At 52.1% G+C, this 16,113-nt stretch overlaps 1 protein-coding gene across 1 annotated transcript; it reads left to right on the top strand.

The window, feature by feature from the left end:
* Positions 1–178: 178 nt before the first annotated feature.
* On the top strand, positions 179–15,827 carry LOC135979804 (maestro heat-like repeat family member 5). Its single transcript, XM_065580004.1, has 14 exons — positions 179–560; positions 3,602–3,960; positions 4,659–4,774; positions 5,271–5,422; positions 6,043–6,214; positions 8,202–8,356; positions 10,168–10,294; positions 11,312–11,502; positions 12,146–12,283; positions 12,442–12,559; positions 13,091–13,234; positions 13,621–13,797; positions 14,532–14,687; positions 15,804–15,827. The coding sequence occupies exons 1-14, from the start codon at positions 544–546 to the stop codon at positions 15,825–15,827; spliced, it is 2,046 nt and encodes a 681-aa protein (XP_065436076.1). The 5' UTR covers positions 179–543.
* Positions 15,828–16,113: the final 286 nt, after the last annotated feature.

Genomic DNA, 16,113 nt, shown 5'->3' with positions numbered 1-16,113 from the left:
TCCCCCCCGTGCAGTCAGCACCTATGATCCCCTCCCCCAAATCAAAATTCCTACAGATTTTGGAACAGAGGGTCCTGTGGCACCTTTAAGACTAACGGAAGTATTGGGAGCAAGTCTGACTTGCATCTGAAGAAGTGAGGTTCTTACCCACGAAAGCTTATGCCCCCAATACTTCTGTTAGTCTTAAAGGTGCCACAGCACCCTCTGTTGCTTTTTACAGATTCAGACTAACACGGCTACCCCTCTGATACTAGAGATTTTGGGTGCATCTCTCAATGTTGTAAATGTTACTAGCTTCTGTGGGTGCGTGTCTCTCTGGGTGGGTGTCCAGGTGTGTTTATGTATAAGTTTATTGTGATGTCACGTATCCCAACAGCAAAGAACTTTCTGCTTCAGCATTCTTGCCCTGCCTTCAGTCTGCCAACTGGCTTGGTTGACGACGGCTGGTGACCCAAGGAGCTGCTGATAGACGCGTACTATCCATCTGTCAACAACTTCTTGAATCAGTTTCTTGAACCAATTTCCACAGGTGTTCGAAAGAAGATGAGTTTTTACAGAAGGTAATTCCCAGATTCCCAGGCGCTGATTGGCAGGGCTGCTGGTGGGCGGGAGGTGCTGGGGGCTGGAGGGGGAGAGCGGATGGGGGGCTGCTGACATATTCCTGTGGCTCTTTGGCAATGTTCATTGGTAAATTCTGGCTCCTTCTCAGGCTCCGCTTGGCCACCCCCATCCTAGGGACTGGTGGGGGCCAGCGTTGCAACAGTCAGTTCTCAACGTTCCGTTTTGATTTGAATGTGGGCATCTTTCAGTTCCCCGTCTGCGTCAGCCTTCCACGTTCTCTGGAGGCAGATTTCCATGATTTTATCTTTCAGCAGACGAGTATGGGTGAATTTCCATGGATAGAACCTAAAGGGAAGGTAACAAAACTCATGTAAAATTTACATTGATATCTCCATAAATAGTATTTCCCTTGGAGTTGCCCCTAAAGTAAAGCACATTGGAAAAAATAACCCCAACTATACATACAATATGATGGGGGCTAATTTAGCTACAACAAGTCAGGAAAAAGATCTTGGAGTCATCGTGGATAGTTCTTTGAAGATGTCCACGCAGTGTGCAGCGGCGGTCAAAAAAGCAAACAGGATGTTAGCAATCATTAAAAAGTGGAGAGAGAATAAGACTGAGAATATATTATTGCCCTTATATAAATCGATGGTACGCCCACATCTCGAATACTGCGTACAGATGTGATCTCCTCATCTCAAAAAAGATATACTGGCACTGGAAAAGGTTCAGAGAAGGGCAACTAAAATGATTAGGGGTTTGGAACGGGTCCCATATGAGGAGAGATTAAAGACTCTTCAGCTTGGAAAAGAGGAGACTAAGGGGGGATATGATAGAGGTATATAAAATCATGAGTGATGTGGAGAAAGTGGATAAGGAAAAGTTATTTACTTATTCCCATAATACAAGAACTAGGGGTCATCAAATGAAATTAATAGGCAGCAGGTTTAAAACAAATAAAAGGAAGTTCTTCTTCACACAGCACACAGTCAACTTGTGGAACTCCTTACTTGAGGAGGTTGTGAAGGCTAGGACTATAACAACGTTTAAAAGAGAACTGGATAAATTCATGGTGGTTAGGTCCATTAATGGCTATTAGCCAGGATGGGTAAGGAATGGTGTCCCTAGCCTCTGTTTGTCAGAGGGTGGAGATGGATGGCAGGAGAGAGATCACTTGATCATTGCCTGTTAGGTTCACTCCCTCTGGGGCACCTGGCATTGGCCACTGTCGGTAGACGGGATACTGGTCTAGATGGACCTTTGGTCTGACCCAGTACGGCCGTTCTTATGTTCTTATATTCTTATGTTCTGTTATGTTCTAATTCACTCATTGCCGTCAAGTTGTGAATCTAAACCTTTTGTCTCATGTAATGATTGGCTAATGTATGTGTATTGAGACAATATCTATCTCAGACTTTACATGATTGAAACACACATAAATGAGATCAAATAATGCAGAAGAAAGAAATCTTAAGCTATTGAAAAGGATACAGCTCCACTCCCATCCCCTGGCTGTCATCTTGGCAGTTCTCTCAGAAATAATCTCATGGAGATAGACTTCAAAACTCTCTACAAATTCTACTATACCCCCATTGGGTTATACAATAGATGTGTAAATTCCCCCCTGCAATTCCTTTCCAGGAAAGGGGTTTAAATAAACTGTAGCCTACATTGGTCATGGGTCTCGGTGTGATTTCTTTCTTATTGTGTTGGTGGCCAAACTTCTGACTGCAAGTTATAAATAGCATGGGAAATTCTTCATTTAAAGTTTACTGATTATTTTCCCCATGCTAATAAATTCCAGATATTGAAATAGTTGAGAATAAATCAACATATTTGCAGCTGCAAATCCATCCTTCCAGACCCTCAAATCTTCTTGATGACAATCTTTTGTTCCTTTTACTGGGTTCTCTGGGAACAAAGGTTTATTGGTTTTCAGCTTGGCCCCATCTGTTCCCAGAGTCCCAACATTCTGTGCACAAAGGAGTGGGGTTAATAATGAAGCAGTTTTGCAACTAGACCCAGGCAATGACCAAAGAAAATATAAATTGACCTTTGCTGTTTCCATGTCTGCCCAATGGCAGAGGAGGCGTGAGATCCATGAGGTGAGAGTCAGGCTAGGAAATGTAGCCAGCGACTGTGCTAGCAAGGAAGGAATTACAGATCTGGTGGATGGAGGTTTCCTGTTAGAGAACAAAAGGGGAGAACCTGTGATGTGCTCTGTCCAAGGAAGGTTATGAGAAAGAGGGAACAGGGATCCAGGTGCCTTTCCCCAAGGAAACCTCAGACAAAGTATCTCCTCTTGGACAGGAGCAGCAACCTTCACACTAGCAGTTAGAGCCATCTTTAGGTTCAGAAATTCATAGTTTCAAAGGCTCTAAGGCCAGTCCTGATCATCTAGTCTGACCCCCTACATAACACAGGCCCTAGAACGTCTGCAGAAGAATTTCTGTTTCACCACGGTCCCATGTGTCTTCAGCTGGGTCTAATCATGGGGGTAGAGTTCAGGGGTACAGTGTTTAACTACAGATCAAATGGTCCTTTAGTCACATCCTAGTGCCCCCTTTGAAGTCTCTGTTAATAAGCAGCAGGTTTCACACAAACAAAAGGAAGTATTTTTCACACAACGCACAGTTAACCTGTGGAACTCTTTTCCGGAGGATGTTGTGAAGTCCAAGACTTTAACAGAGTTCAAAAAGGAACTAGATACATTTATGCAGGAGAGGTCCATTAATGGCTATTAGCCAGGATGCACAGGGATGGTGTCCCTAACCTCCATTTGCCAGGAGCCGGAAATTAGCGTCAGGAATGGATCACTTGATCATTCCCTGTTCATTCCCTCTGGGGCACTGGCTACTGTCAGACAGTTTTACCCAGGCTGGGCGATCTTGTGTTGCTTATGTTCTTGGTTGTATGAATTGGCTGGAGCAGTTGGCTTCAAAAGACCAGTCTCTTGGATCTGTGAATCCTGGGCAAACTAATTCCTTTCCTTTAGAGAATGACAGAAAAACCCATTTCCTCCTTCTTTCTACTCCAGGCTTCGTTCCTTTTTCCAAAGACTCGCCTCTAGGGAGCACAGAGAGATCCCTGTGCACAAAGTGTTCCCCCAACCTGCAGCAATCGAGGCATGCTCTGTCCTCAGCCAGCAAGAACAGGCCTTGCCAGAGAAGCCCCAGAGAAGCAAATGCTCATGGACCATCTTATCAGGCATGAAAAGACTCTGTGTCTGTAGCCAGTCTGACACCTCGATGGCAGAGAGCAATGAGGAGAGAACAGTTTCCTCACCACGAAGGTGGACGCACTTGTCCCTGAAGAAGAAAACAGCTGAGACCCAGGTGGAGTCAGAGGAGGTGAAGCTGCAGGAGAACACAGAACAAGTTGAACTGGATCTTACAGGTGAGGATTCAATCCACATGGTTTGTGGCGAGGAGCATGTGAGGAATACTCACACCAGTCACTCTACAAGCCTTACACATCAGGGCTTCTCACGGGACAGTGATGGGAACCTCAGACTCTGGAATCCATTTAGTGCCGGATCCTCCTGGACAGGGTGGCCGAGGTCCATCGCTGAGGTGGGGAGAGCTGACAGTGTCAGATCACCCCCCTCGGGGGGTCTGGCACTGTGGGGTGGGGAGTACTAACATTGCTCCAGGCTGTAAGGAGAACAGAGAGGCTGGATGTTGTAGGAAATCATTTCTTGTCTCCTGGATCGGGTCTGTTTCATCAGTAAAATGCTCCAGAGGTCTCAGCAGGTCACAGCTGGGAACCGTACCAGAGCTGAGTCATTACTTCTTGGGGGGTTAAGTGCAAATGAGGCCTGTTGCCCATCACTGACAGGAACGCTGTGCAAGGGGAGGGGAAGAGTAGAATACACCATGGAAAAGAAACTGGCCCCTAGATCAGAGGAAGCCTCATGTGGTAAAAGCCCCCAGCGAAGAGCCATGAGATCGGAGTTCTCTGCTTAGCTCTGCCCACAACCTTCAGTCTGACCCTGGGCAAGTCGCTTCAGGGCTCTGGGCCCGACTTCCGTCCTCTGTAAACCAGGGATAACACATGGAAAAGCGAAATGTTACGAATGTTTCTTTCTGCTTCAGGGACGAAGGAGGAGCCGTCTGAGTCGAAGGGGAAGTGCGGAAAAGGGAGTCCAGAAGAGCAGGAAGAAGAGCGCGCTCCCATCCCCTCATTACCAAGCAGCTCCCATATGACAATGGTAATGACGCTTTGTGACTGAGATAATGGAAAGCATCCCCTGCTGTGTGTATTAATGTCTCCCGGAGCTGGTATCTCTGACAGGAGAACTACCTGCCCCTTGCTCAGGGAGCTGAAAGGAAACATTCTGCACGTCATCAACTCCAGCCAGTCTTTATGAGTTTCTCTAGGTTGTTTGGATAAGGCAAATAATCCAGATTGACAAAGGGGGTTAGGCACCTAAAGAAGTACACAAGTGCTTAGTGGGATTCGCAGAAGTGCCTGACTCAGGTGCCTGATTCTGATGCACTTTTCATGGCACACAGGCACTGCTGAAAATCCTACGAGGCCCATCCCTGCACTTGTAGACACTGAGACACCATTGTCACTCTGATGATTAGTGACAGAGCACCCTGCAGCACATACAAAAGTCTGCAATTCTGGGAGCTTCTGACACGCCGGGGGGCTGGAGTAGCTATGCGAGTGTGTCACTCTGGTGTGCTCTGCTGTGTCCTCAGCTGCTGCCATCCAGGACAGACGGTGCTGATCCAGACACGCAGGCCAGCTGCAGTAATACTCAGGAGGTGCTTGAGACACCAGGACAAAGGCCTCCAGCACCCCAGGCCCTGGGTTTAGAAGACCCTGGAACCAGGTCCCCTGGACTAACATTGTGCCCAGTGAGTTCTGACCCACAAGGGTCTGGCCCCAGAAGCCCACAGTTTGGGATTCTCCTCAGCCAGGCAGACTCGCTCCTTCAGTCGAAGCTACTTTCTGTCCTGCCGGCGATTTCTGCCTGTTTTGTGGCAGCGCCACACGCTGCGGGGTGGGGAAGGAAGAGGCATTTCCGTTGGGGCCTGTTCTCAGTCCTTTCCACGCAGACACCGTGGGCTGCTAGAGTTGCTGAGCCAATCTGCTCAGGCGCTCGGGGTGGGATGGGACGTGGGGCAGGTTCTCCAGTGACCCCTCGGCTGCACTCAACAAGCAACTTGAATGGGCTTTGCAGGCCATTGGGGCTTTCTCAGCACAAGCTGGGCTCCTGGGAGGAGGGGCTAGAGAGGGAGGAAATGGGGTGGCCCTTGGGGTCCCAGCACTGGCTGAGAGGCTCCCATCTCTTCTCAGGCAGAGGGGGCGAGGGGAGCGGATGAAAGACTGAGGAAACCTCGGCACCTGTTGAGGCTTTTTAAGAAAAGGGCTCAGCCGGAGTCTCCACGCTGACTAGGCCCTGCCAGCCTCCCGCGGAGACAGACTATTCCAGGGCAGCTGCCCAATGGAAATACTCCGTCCCAACAGGCTTTGTCCTTGTTCATCGCAGACCCCTGGGGAGCAGCTTTCCTCAGCCCAGCCCCAAGCCCTGCTGATGAGAGCCGTGAAGGGTCTGACAACACCCACCCTGGAGCGATTTAAAGCCGCAGAGGAAGAGCTGAGGGCCATCGTATCTCTACACGGAGACAAGATGGAGAGAGTAAGAGACTCCTGCTGTGGGGCAGAGGATGCTGCGCAGAGAGGGGGAGGGGAGAATTTCCTCTCCTAGGAAACGGTTCCTGGGACACGCTGGCATGGTGCTTTGAAGGTTGGCTCAGCCCCTTTCCATTCATCGCTTGGCCGCGGGGATCCGCGGCGTCAGGTTTGTAACGTGCTCTCTGCCCGCTGGAGCTCTGACACGTCCCTGAGGACAGCCCAGCCACACTGAAGGTGCCGAGAGCCCCAGCCCTGGCAGCACAGCACTTACCTAGTCTGCCAATGGGCCTCCACATTAGGCTCCAGGAGCAGACATGGTTTCCTCAGACATGCTGCAGGGCCTTGTTTGTCCAGCTGAAGTATCAGGAGGAATTTGGCTTTGCACTTTTCTCTCTGTCTCTCCCAAGCTCTGATCCTGTTGCCCATCCCCACAGACCTGAGTGCCTCCCCCGTGAATTAGATTGGCCTAGGGAGGTCTCTGGCAGAATTCATTTCTACGTCCCCTGGGTAGGAGGCTCTCGGCATCATTTACTCCCCCTGATTAATGAAGCTCCACCGCCCTCCTGGGAGGTAGGAATTGAACCCATTGGACACCTGGGGAAACTGAAGTCCAGAGAGCTCCTTGACTTGCCCCAGCCTGCGCAGGTGGGTTATTGAGAAAGGAATCAGGGTTCATGTTCCCTACAGTTCTTTAAACGTTGCCTTTTATCACTCAGCCTGGAAATAGGTGACATTCCCGCCCTTCTCCAAATACCGCCTGCCCGTGGCGAGTCAGTGCAGACTTATTCCCTTCCTGGGCTTTGGCTTTCCTGGAAACTCGGAGACTCATAAACGAACCGAATCCTCAGCCTGAGCTTCCTCCCCAAACCTGCCTGTTCCTCGGGTTCCCTGCAGGTCGTCCCTGTCTCTGGCCAAGTTCCCTGTTTCCAGCAGGTCCCGGCGGGAAGTTAACAAATGGCCCCTCGATCAGCAGATTGATTTGTGCCGGGCTCTACCTCCTGCTAGCAGAACAGGTCAACAGAATCCAGCCACCCGGGTTGTAGCTCCTGCTCCTTGTTCAGGAGAGGAAAGAGCAATGATCGATTCCTCATGGAAGAGCGCTAGGGGGTGGCTTGTCCCTTTCGGGTCTGTCTACCCTGTGCTGCAAACTCTGCAGCAGGAGCCGTAAAGCCTGGCCCTATGGACTTGGGCTCCCAGGGCTGGCACTGTGGGGCCAAACAGCAATGCAGCCTCTTCTGGGCTTGGGCTGGAACTTGAGCTCTGAAGCCAGGGTAGGAGGGGGCTTCAGAGCCTGGGCTCCAGCCCAAGTCACCATGTCTGCACTGCTGTTCTGAGTGCCACAGCCTGAGCCCGAGGTTAGAGACCCGGCTTTAAGATTTGTTACGGCAGGTTTTAAAATCCCACAGTGTAGAGGTTCTCCATAGGGCTGGGGCCTGGAGCTGGCTAGTCCCATCCACGTAGCCCTGCCTGCCATCGCTGGGATGGGCTCTGGGGTACATCCGTAGAACCAGCTAGGTTTGGAGCAGTGCTTCTCTACCTGGGACATCCTCAGGGGCAAAGAGATAGTATTGGATGTGGCCCACACGGAAACTAGGTTGATAACCACTGGTCTGGAGGAACTGATCGTGGTAGAAAGAGCAACAGGAAGTTGCAGAGATGGAGGAAAGGCTCCTGCAGGGAAGCCCTTGAGAGCAGGGCTGCGAGCAGTTTGCTAAGGCAGGGAAGGCCCTGGGACATCAGGGGAGTTTGAGCTGTGCCCGCGGTCAGGTTTTGGGGAAGGCTTTTGTGTGTGTTTCTGAGCCTAAGGTGCTAAACCAGACCTCAGGAAGACTGGGGTTCCTGTACTTGTCAAAGCCTCTTTCTTGAGATTATGGAGGAGTAGAGATGGGAAAGTGAGGTGAGAGGCAGTTTGCAGGGCTGCCAGATGGGGTTACCTGGGAGGAGGTCACTCATTGATAAATCCATCCCTCAACTTTCTGGCTTTCTTTCAGGTTGGAGACGTTGTTGGAAGGATCTTAATGTGGCTAGACGACGTCTGTGATCCCAGAGCCAGAAAAGCAGCGCTGAGGGCCACGGCCTTGCTGGCTCGCTCCCACCCCCAGGATGTGGTTCTGAGCTGTGTGGCGCACACGCTGTCATCGGACAGGTAGGGAGCTGCTCTGTTATCACCTCGGGCCATTATTTCTCTTCCTGCTCCTACTGACAGGCCACCGTCCGGGAAGGGTCTGTCAGGCTCACACAGTTGGAGGGAGTTTCCTGCGGTGCAGAGAGCTGTCCATTCTCACTAAGAGGACATACCCAGGCACAGCCACTGAGGAGCCAACCCCTCCTCCTGCACTCCCCGGGATGGAGACGTGCCAGTTTTCTGGAGAATTCCAGCATTGTCCTGATTTCGATGGGTCACTCCACTTGCTCTCTGATCCAGTACAGGGCCAATAAATGACTTTGGGGCTCACTCCACATCCCTGGGTCATGAGGTCTGGCTGCTCCCTATTGCGTGAGAGAGGGCAGAGATGGAAAAGGCCCATGAGGCCCATCTGTCTGTCCCCTGGGGACCAGTGCAGGATTGTTACCTGTAGTCAGATCCCTAGTTATTCCATGGCTGAGGAAGTGCTGAGAAAATGCACTCATCCTTATGGAGCTGTACAGCAGAGATAAATCTCTTAAGACACAAATTTCCAGCCCTTATTGTTGCAACAAAAAAAAAAAAAATCATCCACACATGACCTGAGCGTAAATGCAGTGCAGCCTGCCTGAGTCTGCAGACAGCCGGGAATAATGGCTCTGAGCGGGGTGAGTGCCTCTTTTCATCTGAGTCCTGCTGGTTATTGCCGATCACTTTGCAGAGTCATCCAGCTGAGGTGTTTATAACACAATCCCCATGTGCCTAGGGGCCGTGAAACCCAACTGGACCCTAGCCAGAGGTCAAAACGCCAGCTTTCCTCGGCATCCTCTGCAGTGCAGTTCTGCACTGACCACAGACAAATCTGTGTCACATGGGAGAGCAAATTGAAGAGCAGCACAAAAGAAATTGACTTTCTTACCCAATGCAGTTACCAGAGGAATACAGTGCTGGTTTTCATATTGATTTGAATGTTTGATTTGTAAACCTTTCAGGTTTGAATTCCTTGAAACAGCCACAGTGCTTTCCAGGGTCTGTGCTCAGAAGCTATAGAAACTCGGCAGCGTTGGCACAGAATTTCAGCCAAGCTTCCTGAAGATCTCAAATCCAGGCCATTTACTCTTGATTTGTCCAACCTAATTCTCAATGTCCCCAGGGCTTGACCACCATGTCCGACCTTCCTCACCAAACTTGGAAGTCCAATGACTGGAGTCTTTTGGATCCATCTGCAGTCTTCCTCTGCAGATGCCTGCGAGGACCAGCAGTGCTTAGATCAGCAAGAATGGAGAGAAGAGAGGAGGGGGATTTCAGTACTAGTTTCCTTCCATCTCTGTCCCACTGGGCAGTACAATCTCCCCTTCCAAACTCCTGAGTCCTCTCCTATCAGGGCATGTTCTGATTCAGTGTCTGACCCTGCCCACCACACTGCAGTAGGATTGAGCTGTTAAGAGACACTTGGCCAAACGCTGGGTCTCAGTTACACCCCCAAATAGCCAGAGTAACTCCAGTGAGGTCAGGCAAGTTCCTCGGGACTGACCCTAGCATAACAGAGCAGAATTTTGCACAGTCTGGGGGTCACAGTTTGGTGGTCACTCTGTGGTCAGTACATGGTCACTGTCTTGGAAACAGCGGTTGTAGCTTCAGGAACAATAGCCCATTAGGGGAAAGGAATAAATACAACGTTCTCTGAAGGGACTTGCCCTGCCTCAGCCTCTCTGCACCAATCGGTGTGTCCTCTGAGAGATGCCTTTCCTGCCTACACGCCAAGTCTCTCCCTGGGGAGGGCAAGAGGTGGCCAAGCAGGGAAGGTCAGACTTCTGTTTCTGAATTTGCAGATGTGCCATTGAGCTGTGGAAGGCCTTGGGTGAAGAACCACAGCTCACCAGGGAGGTGCTGCAGCAGCTGCTGGACAAGCTCCAGCAGAGACGCCGGGAGGAGAAGAGCGGCAATGTGTCTCTGGCTGTAAGTGAGATTTGAGATGTCACTTTGCCAACCCGCCACCGCAGGGAGGATGGTGCATCTGTGTGTGTGCGGGAGCTTCACCCCTTCTTAGCTTCAGGCCATGGCTCCACTACACAATGAAGTCGACCTAACTTACCTCGGCATACAGCCGCCACAGCAATTCCATCCCTTGTGTGTGTCTGCACTTTGCTGCTTGTGTCGGCAGTGCACGTCCTCGCCAGAAGCACTCGTCTTGATTGTACGGTCAGGGTGGGGAGGCTCCTGAAAGCCAGTTGACGTAAGCGACGCGGTGTCTACACTGACACTGCATCGACCTAACTGCATCAACCTGGACTCTCTGCCACTCGTGGAGAGATTTTTAATTATTATTGTTATTAATTTGGAACCGAGGGGCAGTTCTGCCGACGGGAAGGAAATTCCATAGTTAGGGTGATGCTGGGTGAGCGGCCTTGCGTTGACCTAACTCTGTAGTGCAGACCAGGCCTTAGTGTGTCCTGGCCACCTCCTAGCAAACCAAAGACGTGTAAAGAAAGTTTTCCCCAGGTAAAAGTTACAGATCTGAAGTGGTTTATCTGCTGGTCCCCTGGCTCAGTTGTCTTCTGCTCTAGATGGCCCTTTAGTGAGCAGCTGCAGTTTCGGTGTCTCTTGGCTCTGTAAACTGTGACTAGAGAGCTTCCCAGCATGGGATCATGAGATGTCCAGTACTTTTGACTGGGCCAGAAACACTGGGCCTATGCGAACGGATCTCCTCAGGATGGTTTCAGCCCGTCCAGTCATGGCTGGAAAGCCAAAGCACAGGGTCTGCACCATTAAGAGAAACAACGGGGAATAACGTCATCCAGACTCTTCTGATCTTTCCATAGGGCTCCATCCTGCTTTCGTTCCAGGAATGGGTGATGGTTCAGGAGCCTCAAAATGTCTCCTCCCCTCTCAGGAGCCAATCCTCTTTTCTAATACCCTGTGGAGGTGGCAGGTGGCAGATTGGGATAGTTGACTGAAATTCTTTCCCCCCTCCAGGCAATGAGGACCATTTACGAGGTCCTTTTCCTGTGGGGATACCGAGAAGCCATCCTGGAAATGTATCCCCAGATGCTCATCCTCTGCGTCAGGCAAGTGCAGTATGTGATGGAGCTGCGCTTGCCAGGGACCTACAGGGCCAGCGAGACATCCAGCCCCGAGGAGGGGTCCAGCTGCCTCAGCCCCCTAAGGTAATGACTGAAAGGAAAAGGAAGAACAGATTTGTTCTGCTAAACACGTGTGCTCTGTTCATGGCCATCATTTGTTCGGGTGCTGTAGTTCGCCCAGGCTCAGTTCGGTGCAGGTCTCTCTTGAGGGGAAAGGGTTGAGAGCCGTGTGTTCTTGTGAGTCACACTCGCTCATCTGACTCCGTCCACAGGCCAGCTGCTTTCACTACACAGTCAGGCAGCAGTCATGTTTGTGCATCCATCCCCATGTGCCACCTGCCAAAGCGTCAGTGGAAACACAGAGCGCCAGAGGCCACCTCAGGTGCTGTAAACTGACACAGCTTTGCTCGCTTACACCAACTAAGGATCTGGCCGCACATGCCCGCTTGTGTCCTGTTACCTGCCACAGTAAAGAATCAAGTATTCAACCGTATTGAGTGATGACACCAACCATCTTAAGAAGCTAGTGTCAGTAACTGGTTACAAACTCAATGAATCTGCAGTGTAGACAGGGCCCCTTGGGAAGGGAAGCACCATGATATCACACTGGATCTATCCTCGGGGTCGCTAGCTACTGCTGACCATGCTGTGTGTCCCAGGGCTTGTGCAGATTTGCCATGCTTGGGGGTGATCTCGTTGCCTGACACTGGGATTTTTTTGTCTTTAGCACGTCAGTGGAGGCTGTGAAGACTCTTTTTTCCATGCCCGGATACTGGAAGGAATTTGCCGGCATCCAGTTACAGCAGGGTTGGGACATGATATCCTCCCGATATTACTACTCGCAGGGTGTTGGCCTAATTGCAAGGTAGGAGCCCAAAGTTTCCTCTTCATTGGGTCTCTCTTGGCAATGGGATTTCCGTGTGAAATATTCCTCTGTTCCAGCTGCCATCTCAGCCCAGCAACTAGTGAGGAACTCTCTCTCCCCCTTGATAACCACAAGGGACTTTCTGTTCCATGTTCCAGAGCCATGATCGAGTTTGAGAACCCTCAGCTCCCTGCAGTTTTCAGAGAGGCCGTCACCATTGTCCAGAGTCAGAAGGAGGATGAGCAGAGACATATCGCCATGACTTTCTGCACTGAGGTGAGATTCATTAATTGACAGGCACAAGCGGGCTTTCTGCAGAGCAGCTCAGGCCAGTAAGCTCTGGGGCACATTGTCAGGAGCTCAGCAGCCTACAGCCAGCTAGCTCCTCTCCACACATGGATGGCTGTGGGGCACGGCAGAGAGAGGGAGGGAGAGACAGGGTGAGATCGCCCCTGGCTGGATGTGCCTAGATGGGATCATGTGACAAGAGGAGATGTTTCACCACTGCCCCAAGGCCATGCTTCTCTCCTCACCTTTTCTTGGGGTCTGCTTTTCTTCTGCCCCAGGGGTTGTTCCATGGCACTCAATGGGGCCTGGAGATTCCCCTTTCCCTGCGGGTTTATTTGTGACTTATACATTAGTCTAACTTCTGGGAATGAACCAACTGAAAGAGCAGCAACTGGCTCCCTACACACCAGAGACTTTGTACGGGAGTAAGTGGCCATTTGGTAAAGATGACTGTCCAGGGAACAGACCCCACAGGAAGACCTCTGCTCCTCAACCGGATGTTGATTTGGCTCTTTCCAGTTGCTCCAGAGTCCTTCCATTGAGACGATAGTGACAAAATCAGAGCTCAAGGCGCAGCTCATGGAATGGACCCAGGACAAAAATCCCATCATACGTAGGCTCAGTCTGCGAGGCCTTGGCAGTGTTGTGCTCCAGCCAGCAAAGGTGAGAGGCGTGGATTGCCCGGGGACCGAGGAAGCCGATGTCTATCGAATAGCTCAGAAATGAGAGCGAGATCCCCACACAAGCCTTGTTGTTTAACGCACGGCACTCAAATGTTGGAGGTGCGTTACTGAGCGAATCAAGGCATGACATGGTCCCTGCTCCCGTGAGCTGACCCCTGATTGCAGATGTGATGCAATGGGGGAGGCGGGGTGAGCAAAGACAAAGGTTACAGTGAGCAGTTGGCACTGAGTGAGAGGAGAATGACTTTCTGCCCCGTTGGGGGGCTGTGCCAGCCATGGTTTCTCATAGGTGGGAGTGGGATGGTCCAGCATGTGCTCCAGGCTGTCACCCAGGATAGTAATGAGCTGCCTTCTTCATTCCTGCAGGTGCAATTGTTACGGGCCCAGCTGCCAGCGATCATGGACACGTTCGGTGACAGGGATGGAGTGTGTGTCATGGAGGCCATGCATAAAGCTGGAGACATCATCTACCTCCTCGACGGGGAGGGGCTTGGCTCCATCTCCCAGGACATTGCAGTCAGCCTTCGCCCCTTCATTGATGACGTAGGCTTGGAACCACAGGAGAAGCCCATTTCCCCCCCCCTCCACCTGCCTCTGATGCCCTTGTGTCTCTCTCCCCATCCCCTTGCCTCCCGCCCCTCAGCCCTGCCATGGAGCCTCCTAGGAGTGCCCCCGCCATGGGTGGGGAATCTCCTGCTCCGCCACCTCCCTGTCAGAGCTCTTCTCTGCAAACCTCAGCCTCAGCGCCCTGCTCCCAGCCCCTGCTGCAGCCTGGCCTGGGGAAGAGGGGCTGGCACTGGGCAGATGACCAGCTGTCTGGAGAACACCAGGCCCCAAAGAGGTGGAGATTCCCAGCAGGAAAGAGGTGGGTCGGGAATGGCCCGGCTCTCAGGGGAACTGAAGAGCAAAAGAACTGCTGTGTTTTGTAGCAGCACATCCCTGCAAGGCTCCAGCAGCTGTTTCTCCCCTGCCCCAGACCAGTCTCCAGCAGCCTTCCCACCCCCTCCCCTAATCTTCTAGGGGTCTAGGGTTCGGTGCTCTCCAGACAGAAATTGCGTCTGGGACACCAAGGGGCTGCACTGCCCTGCACAGTGTCTCAGGCCCTGTTCTGCACAAGTTGTCTATGGCGCTAGCCTGGTGGCCTCACTGCTCCCGCCAGCCAAGTCAGTTAACACAGGGGGAACCGGAGCAGCGGGCGGATTATGACTCTGTCGCGTTATGCTCTGATACTGCCTGGCTTTAACCGGGCTTCCCCACTCCCTGTGTGTCATTGCCAGGAGAGGGGCAGTGTGCGCTCCGCTGCCATTTTACTGCTTGGCAAGGTGGTGAGCAGGGTGAAGGACCCGGACAAAGGCATGGTGCAGCAGGAAATGATCAACTGCTTGCTCCCGCTGCTGCTGCATCTCGAAGACCAGGAGGAGCGTGTGACACTGGTAAGTGCCACCGTCCTTATTTCCTTATAAGCAAAGAGCCAGAATCCCCTGGGGCCCCCACTCCATTAATGGCCAGAGCCTCTTGCCCAAGCAGAGTCTTCTCCTCCCTGCTTCACTCCATGCTGGAGTCTAGGGCCTCATCCATCCCCACAGCACATAGCACAATTTGGAAGAAAAGCCTTCTTCTGGGAAAGAGTCCTGACCCTCTACTGCAAAGACAGGCCTCAGGCCTTTGGGCTGCTGCATCCAAAGGTTCCCAACAAGAGGCAGCAAAAGAAAAGGGAGCATAAATCTGTAAGTGCCCTTCGGTTCAGGGAGCTGGTATCTGCCCACAGCCTTCTGGAAAGTGGGTGCAGCTGTCCTGCCTTCTTCCCTGGAACTCCTGAGAGACCTTCTCCAGCAGGTCCTCGCTTCCCAACATTCACCGGACGTTGCCTTCTTTCGTTGGGCCAACTGGGATGTGGAGGGAAGCTTGATCCGTGTGCCTCTTTGGTCCGACTCTTTGGGATTCCAAAGCTGACTCACGCTCTCATACAGTTTCTTTGCATAGAAGGACTGAGTTGTGGAGATCTCTTATGACTCTTTCCAGGGCCACCCATAGGGGGGCACTGGGCCTGGGACAACCCCCTCCCCCCCCGTCCACCTCCCACCCCCACTCCACCCCTTCCCCCAAGCCCCCACTCCACCTTTTCCCACCCCTGCTCCTCCCCCATCCCACCACTATTTCTCCCCTCCTCCCAAGCCCCTGCCCTCTCCTCTCCCGAGCGACGTTGGGTGCTGGCGAGGTGGGGTATAACTTAGTCGGGCCGGGACTACTGCTGCTGGCCCCAGCACAGCCCAGGTCCTGCGTCCCCCTGAAGTGCGGGGCCCCCCAAAGCAGAGGGCCCTGGGCAACTGCCCCAAACCATCCAAAGACAGGACGGCTCTGGCTGTCTCCAGCCAAGTCTCAGTTCCCTCTCCTGAGCACAGTCCTGTGTAGAACAAATAACAGGAAAAGCGAGAGAAAAGGGACAGGGGAAGGTTCGATGTCCCCCAGACAATCCCTCTCTCAGTGAGAACCCTCTTGGTCTCACCTTCTCTTGCAGAGATGTAAACTGACGCTCTTCCGCTGCGCAGTGTTTCTCAGGTGGGCTCATTTGAAGAGGCTGTTCCGCAGCATGGCCTGGGATGGCTCCTCACAGCTCCTGAAGTGTGTCTGGAAGTGCTTGGTAGGTGGATTCCTTGTGCCTTGAGAGTGGTGAATGGTGACTTGAGGGAGACCTTTCTAACCCCACACCCTGAGTACCCATCCGCTTCGGTCGGGCGGCAGGACTCTATTCCAGGCTCTCTGCTGGTTCATTTCTGCATGAGTTACAATCCCTTCACATTTTTGAAATTTTTCTCCACAACTGTCAGACCTCCAAACTTGTGTCTTTTAAAATGAAAG

The sequence above is a fragment of the Chrysemys picta genome, unplaced genomic scaffold (assembly GCF_011386835.1).
Source record: "Chrysemys picta bellii isolate R12L10 unplaced genomic scaffold, ASM1138683v2 scaf1242, whole genome shotgun sequence".
Taxonomy (NCBI): Eukaryota; Metazoa; Chordata; order Testudines; family Emydidae; genus Chrysemys; species Chrysemys picta.
This window is presented reverse-complemented; position numbering and strand designations above follow the sequence as displayed.

Bases quoted from the DNA above. Each gene is read 5' to 3' on its own strand.
- LOC135979804 (XM_065580004.1), top strand. The intron at 12,284-12,441 runs GTAGGAGCCCAA...TCCATGTTCCAG, and splicing joins GGTGTTGGCCTAATTGCAAG to AGCCATGATCGAGTTTGAGA. The intron at 14,688-15,803 runs GTAAGTGCCACC...TCCGCTGCGCAG, and splicing joins AGGAGGAGCGTGTGACACTG to TGTTTCTCAGGTGGGCTCAT.